Source organism: Primulina tabacum, chromosome 15 (genome assembly GCF_025594145.1).
Source record: "Primulina tabacum isolate GXHZ01 chromosome 15, ASM2559414v2, whole genome shotgun sequence".
NCBI classification, from domain to species: domain Eukaryota; kingdom Viridiplantae; phylum Streptophyta; class Magnoliopsida; order Lamiales; family Gesneriaceae; genus Primulina; species Primulina tabacum.
In genome coordinates this window covers 25,921,620-25,929,171 of record NC_134564.1, presented here as the reverse complement: position 1 = coordinate 25,929,171, position 7,552 = coordinate 25,921,620, and the positions used below count along the sequence as shown (strand labels likewise).

The window sequence follows — 7,552 nt, the reverse complement described above, 5'->3', positions numbered from 1 at the left end:
TATGAGATAGTAAATTCAAGGAGTTTAATTTATGATAATTAAAATTTGGAGAGAATAAATTCAATAATTTGAATTAATGGAAAGTTGAGAGTTTAAAATATTAAATTCAAAGGTTTAGTTTATAAAAGATTAAATTAAACATAATGGGAGTATACATAATGGGCTTGTAGGAGTACAAGTTCAACATGCTAATTAATTAAATTTCTTAATGGATTTTGAAATATTAATTAATTAAACTAGTTTGACTAGTCAAATTAATTAAGCTCATTAATGTTTGATTAAGGAAGTTTAAATTTACAATTAAGAAAACTAGGTCAAGGACTCATGATTTAAAAGGGGACACAAAACCCTAGCCTCCACGCTCATGATTTTCGAAAATTCCACTCTAAAGCTCTCCAAAATTTCGGTCACCTCAAAATTATTATAGGGTTTGATCTGTATTTTGGTTTTTGATCTCAACGTTAATTATGATCTTTTAAATTTTCTAGTGTAATTTAGAAGAAGACCAAACGTTCTACTCGTGGACTTGAATGGAGATTAAAGAAAGAAGATTTCAAAAAGATTGTTCATAGGGAATACTACAAGAGTTATCTCTGTCAATGTAACGACCATGGGCCATTAGGCTGAACCAACATGGGTCTCGGCCCATACCCATGCACCACTACTGATCATGGGATCGTTAGGATAGTCCAGCATGGGCCTCGGCCCATGCCAATGCACCGTCACTAATAGAATATCTCACCCCTTAAAAGTGGTTTCTTTCGTCTTCCCCGACATTTGAACCTAGGGGTGGGATATTTTATTAGTGATGGTGCATGGGCCCATGCTGGACCATCCTAACGATCTATGATCATTAGTGGCACATGGGTATGGGCCGATGCCCATGTTGGTTCAGCCTAATGGCCCATGATTGTTACAAAAAAAGGCGCGGTGTGGTTTGGGGACGAACCAAGCGGAAGCTGGTGGGCATGCGAGGCCCTGGGCCGAAGAGGGCTGGGGGTGATCACTGGTGCCATGAGGTTGCACGAACAATGAGAGGCTCCTGGCAGGCTTCTAGGTTAAGAGAACATGAATGAACCGATCTTACACCAGAAGGAGAGAGATTCTGAAACAATTCAGGTATGAGACTACGCAGTTGAGGAGAGCTTAAAAAATTTAATATGTACTACTCATATCAAGAAGGCTGCAACTTCTTTTCGGTAGCTCATTATTAAAAACTCCAAAGTTAAGCGTGCTTGACTTGGGAAAATTTTGGGATGGGTGACCCCTTGGAAAGTTTCCTAGGGTGTGTGTGAGTGAGGACATAAGCACGTTGGAAAGACTCGTCTTGGTACAGTGAGGATAGTCTTCGAATCTGGGGTGTTACAGTTGGCATCAGAGCCGACCTCTCCGAGTACGGTGTGGCTCGATGACGAACCAAGCGGAAGCTGGTGGGCATGTGAAGCCCCGGGCCGAAGAGGGCGGTGGGTGATCGTCAGTTCCATGATGTTGCACGGACAATGAGCCGCTCCTGACAGGCTTCTAGGTGGAGGAAACATGAATGAACCGATCTTACACCGGAAGGAGAAGGATTCCAAAACTGTTCAGGTATGAGTCTATGCAGCTGAGGAGAGCTTAAAAGATTTGATATGTTCTACTCATATCAAGAAGGTGTATCTTCTTTTCGGTAGCTTATCACATAAGAACTCCAAAGTTAAGCGTGATTGACTTGGGAAAATTTTTTGATGGGTGACCTCCTGAAAAATTTCCTAGGGTGTGTGTGAGTGACTCGTCTTGGTACAATGAGGACAGTTATCAAATATGGGGGGGATTACATTCAATCCCGAGATAATTGGTGCCAAGTGATTTATTAATTAAAGGTATATTCATAAAGACCTATGAATGCTTATTTTCGTTCAAACCATACGAGTATCCAAAGATGTTATTTGAACGTGAAATTAAAAAATTTTAAACTTTCATTGTGTTTTGGACATGAGAAAATTGATTCCCAACAGACCTGACCAAAATGGGCTTTGTAGAGCCGTATTAGGTTTTGAAAGAAGGGTCTAAAGAAGGTAGGGTCCGGCTTCAGCTGGTCTTTATCGAAGGTTCAAAAATCAAAACGGGGCTGGTGAGGGTGGTGCTCGGAGGAGGGGATGATTTCATGGTCATCAGGGATGTACGTTGGGTGGGGAGGTCATCATGCTACCTTTCCTGCACCCGGCTATAAGCTATTCAGATAAGAGCAGAGGAAATCGAGGCAAAGCTAAATGTTTTCATTCCTGGTCCTCGGCAAGGAAAATTACATCAGCTCAAGGAGACCCCGAGGGGATACCGACCTCCTTATGCAAGTAGCAGAACTCCTTGACTGTTTGGATTAGGCTTATAGAATTACTAAGGGGGTAGGGAATCATAGGACATTCTATTCTATCATAAGAAATGAAAGCAAGAAAAATATTTTAGGAGAATAGGTCGAAGAATGACATATCGAGTTGTCCAGATAAGAAGCTACATAGAAGGGAGCTGAGCTAATTGTAGAGTTGAGAAAAGTGTAGAATGAATGGGAGTGGCCTTCTATTTATAAGTGAGGTCCCCATATTCTAAGCATCCGATCCGGATGAATCCAACACTCCAGAATCACCTCGTAATATGAACCATCACCTAAATGACATTAATGAGCCTCCCATCAGATTCAAAATATGAATTTTGGGGTAGGCGGGAAAGGCTTTGGCCTTTCTCCCGACCTTATGATCGTTGCGACCTCCGAGCCACAGAACTTTTCTGACCTATTCTCATGTTGTAGTTTGGTGGTAATCCCCCTGTGACATTGGATCGGCCCAAACAACATGGACCCAATAAACTTAACCAGAGGTCAACCCTGCCTAGCAAAAAATCCCAACCCAGTTAATAATTTTAGCGCAAGCAATGAGCCTTGTGGGTAAGCTCTCAAACAGGCCAACCCTTAGGGCAATCTGGACACATCTCGCAAGGAGATCAGTCTAGGTAATGAAATGCTTACTGAATGTAGTAGCGATCTCGGTCTAGGTAATGTTATCGGTAAAGGGATTCAATCTTTTTTCCTTGAGCTCTTAGTCTTCTATTCTATGCAAATTGTTGGTACTTGACTTGAGCGTCAAAGGGAACACGTCGGAGCTAACTATTCAAGCTTTTAGGCATCTTTCAAGTGGTTCTGTAGTAGGTTAGCTATGTCTTTCCACATGAAGGAATAAAAACGAAAAAATACGTACCTTATTTTTAGTGAACCTCTATATCTTCTTGTATTCAAAAAGGATAGTCAACATAAGATTAAATGATGATACTATAATTCAAAGAATTTCAATTAACAAAGACCCCTTGCGAGAAATAGATTGAAATGAATAACTAAAGGACAATGTTTATAGTAGGTATCCAGCGAGCCAACTTGTGGCTTGAGCTTTATTGACTCTCATATAAAAAAATCATTATTTTAATAATATTTTACGATTTTATCTAATTATGATATTTACTTTATCGATGTACTAATGCAAGTTGCATAGATAAAGTCCTTGAATATATAATAGGTATCATGAGATATGTCTCTCAACTAGACTTGTCAAAACGGACAGGCGGGGCGGGCCAGCCCGCTACACGTCGTAACCCGCCATTAGGCGGGGCGGAGACGGGCCAGTCCGTCATTTTGGCGGGCCTCTAAATGGCCAACCCAGCCCAACCTACCTTGGGCCGCGGGTTACGCGGACCGACCCGCTTTTTTTAAAAAAAAAATGTTAAATATTATGATAATAAACATACAAGAAAAATATTCTTCGTCAAATATACAAAAGCACACATTTGTAATTCAGTACACATCCTATTGATAGTGAATAAAGTCACGAAAGTAATAAAGCACAAAGGTGGTTTGGACCCAAATCCCAATGTAAAGTGCAAGGATGCACCATCGATGTCCAATGCAATAGGACATAATCTTCTAAAATCTTAATATGTGAAAAATATAGCATTAAAGATTATCCTATAGGTAATTTACAATTAATTACAAACAAAACATAAATACTTATTACTCTAACAAAAAATTACAAATCCTTTTCTTCGTGACCAAATAAACAATCCATTCAGAACCAATGTTGAATTACATTAGACATTGAACCACAATCAAACCAAATATCATCTAATATTACAAGGGAATCTGTCCAACGAATGTACATTTGGATCTACTAAGACAACATACTTCATTAACCCACCATCTTTAACTTATCCTTTAACTTTCAACACTTGTTATCTTTCAATCAAAATAATCAACTCGTTTTCACAAGGTCACCTCATCGCAAAACTCTGTCAAACAGAGTTCATATCAGTAACTAATGCACATGGTTCGAAAGACCAAAGCAAATTTATGAACAATCAACACAATTCCAGTCATGTTATTGATCATAAAATACATAATTTTCATAAAGAACTTCAGTAACGAACATTTGCAGGAAAAGAAAATAATTGAAAGATAAAAGGACATGACTCAAGAGATCACCCAGCAGCCGCCAGAGACCCAGCATCTTCACCCTGCGTTAAACTCCATTCAATCTTCATCCTCTACAATAGCTCCCTCCACTGTTTCTTCATAAAAAATTTCAACAACATTGGATCCATCTTGGGATGTAGTTGTTTTGAAATTTGCACATTCATCATCGTCTGCATCTAAAAGACACGAAGTAAGCCAATATATCAATTAAGAAAAGTTATATATATTATATATAGTGAAATTACCATAAACATAACCACGCAACCAGTTACGCGTGCAAATAAGAGCTTGCACTTTTTCAGGAAGGATGCGACTTCTGTACTTGGTGAGCACATGAGCACCAATGGAAAAAGTTGACTCTGATGCAACCGTAGTTATGGGGATAGACAAAATATCACATGCCATCAATGAGAGTGAAGGGTATCGATGCTTATGATTCTTCCAATGCTCCAAAACATCTAAATTTTGATAATATACAAATTCAAGCTTTAGCTCCTCCAAATAAAGATCTAATTCAGATTTTCCTGCACTTCTAATGGTTTGACTCTCATATGCCATGATTTCCTACATCAATTAACTTATGGTAAAACAATATATATAAAAACAAATCAAAGAGTGAATATAAGAAACAGAAAAGAAATAAATCATTTTAATACTTACATCATAGATTCTTTTGCCCTTATTTTTAATTTCTCATCCACTTTGAGTATGTGAAATTGTAAGAGAAGATGATCTTGGTTGTGAAGAATTTGTCTGATTGGTGTTAGAATATTGCTCAAAAAGCTTATACAACTTTGTCTTCACAATCAACATCTTCTCTTGGCATTTGATAGGATCATCATCAAGCTTCGAATAAAAAAACTCTAACATAGAAAGCTTTATTCGTGGATCAAGAATAGCCCCAAATGCAAGCACCACGCTATATTGATTCCAATACTTATCAAACTTCTCTTTCATCCTTTTACACATATCACTTACCACCGAATCTTCATTTGACAAGTTCTCATTTAACAAAACCTCAATCTTCCAAACTTGCATGAAGTACAAATTTGATGTAGGATAAGAAGTACCCGAGATCAAATTAGTAGTATCATAAAATGGCTCAAGAAATTCACATATTTTTTCTCCTCTTTTTCACTCTTCAATTGAAGGACAATATTTATAATTATTATCATTCAATTGAAGAGAAGAAAATGCCTTTTTATGTTTGATGGCACTATCCAACATCAAATATGTTGAATTCCAACGAGTAGGCACATCCAATCTCAAGCCAATACCACTGTCAATGTTACCAACTGCTCTCACACATTCTTCAAATTTTCTCATCCTACCCTCTGAGCCTTTCACATACTTGACAGATTCTCTAATTTTATTCAAAGCTACACTAGCTAATTTGAGACCTTCTTGGACAATGAGATTCAATATATGAGCAGAACAACGAACATGAAAAAATTCACCATCACACAACAAGCTATCATGCAACGAGAGTCGTTCTTTCAAAATGCCTTGCATATTATCATTACTAGATGCATTATCCAATGTTAAAGAGAAAACTTTTTTCTCAATCCGCCATTCCTTCAAAAATACAAACAATTTTGATGCCAATTCGACTCCTGAGTGTGGAGGAGGCATATGAGCAAAGCTAAGTATTTTACTATTCAATTTCCAATCATCGTCAACAAAGTGGGCACTCAAGCAAATGTATCCCTCACTAGTGCATGCAGTCCATACATCTGAAGTTAAACAAATTCTATTTTTTATGTTGGCCAAAGTTTGCCTAAGTTTCTCTTTCTCTCTCATGTAGATTCTTGAAATGTCGGAAACAAGAGTATTTCTAGAAATACAAAGCACATCAGGATTTATATATTTAACCCAAGCTCTAATACCATCATATTCGATAAAAGAAAATGGCAAATCATGCTTAATAACAGCAGCAGCTAATAACTCACGTGAAATTTTTTGATATATTTTTTTTGACCTCATGTTCCCATCATGATCAATAATCATTTGCCCAACATCATGAAATTTTACCATTTTGCAATTTTGAAGATGACGCCTTAATGTAGAAGTCCCGTATTGTTTTCCCCCACATTTATACTCTTTCTTGCATGCCTTACATTCGCCTCTTTGTATACCATCTTGGCCAATCTCTTTTTTCGTAAAATAATTCCAGACATTAGAATATTCTTTAGGCTTTTTTGATGTAGCTTCCTCCTGACCATGCTTGTTGTTTCCAATTTCCTCATATTCATCTATGTTAATACTTTGGTTTATGGTAGAATTCATAATCTACAAATACAATAGTGAAAAATATTAGTAACTTCAATAATTTCAATCACAACATTTTCCAAGCAATCTTCATTCACGCCTTTTTGATCAAAAAAAAAATTCAGATATAAGAGGTCATGAGTGGCCTTTGTCGCCTTATGCCCCACGTGTATGCCCACAATACAAATTCCGAGTGTATATTCTGTATCTTCAGCTTACAAGTGTGTAGGGTCTTATAAAAATATAAAGCTATTTATAGTGCCTACCTGTTTTGGTGAATGAGTTCACAAAACTAGTAACTGACGAAATTGGATCAGTATAAATTTAGATCTTCGAAATTTTCGAATTTCACTATATGAACAAGATTTGTATCATTGATTCATCAAAATTATCAGATCGTCGATCGAGGTTATAATGAGTTCACAATTATTTATTTTGTTATTTTTGAATTTATTATTAAATAATAATATCAGTGGTAGTGACTATTAATATGTAAAAAATTCTTATAAATATTATAGATGAATCTAAATCAGTTAACTAATAAGTTAATCAATGAAATTAAATAATTGTTATTTAATTTAAAATAATATGTCTATGCATATTGTATATGTGCATGTATAGATGTATCAATATATATATATGGATATAAAAAGTTGTGTATATAAATATATCATGTATTATTAAAGTTGATTAATACATGGTATACTTAAATGAGAATTTAATTAATGAAAATTAAAAGTCCTCAGGACAATAAGATTAGGAATCCTAATGACATAAGACTTGTATTTTAATAAA

At 36.4% G+C, this 7,552-nt stretch overlaps 1 protein-coding gene across 4 annotated transcripts; it reads right to left on the bottom strand.

Moving 5' to 3' along the window:
* Nucleotides 1-4,348: 4,348 nt before the first annotated feature.
* Nucleotides 4,349-6,857, bottom strand: LOC142528079 (uncharacterized). 4 transcript variants are annotated; one of them, XR_012815600.1, is made up of 4 exons: nt 6,521-6,857; nt 5,150-5,520; nt 4,735-5,053; nt 4,349-4,665 (listed from the first exon to the last, which is right to left on the bottom strand). XR_012815600.1 is itself a non-coding variant. In XM_075633135.1 (3 exons), the coding sequence occupies exons 1-3, from the start codon at nt 6,773-6,775 to the stop codon at nt 4,547-4,549; spliced, it is 693 nt and encodes a 230-aa protein (XP_075489250.1). In that variant the 5' UTR covers nt 6,776-6,850; the 3' UTR covers nt 4,349-4,546. The 4 variants fall into 4 exon arrangements, 2 of the variants coding, with proteins under 2 accessions (XP_075489250.1, XP_075489251.1); XR_012815601.1 differs by lacking the exon at nt 5,150-5,520 and having other exon boundaries at nt 6,439-6,852; XM_075633135.1 differs by lacking the exon at nt 5,150-5,520 and having other exon boundaries at nt 6,521-6,850.
* Nucleotides 6,858-7,552: the final 695 nt, after the last annotated feature.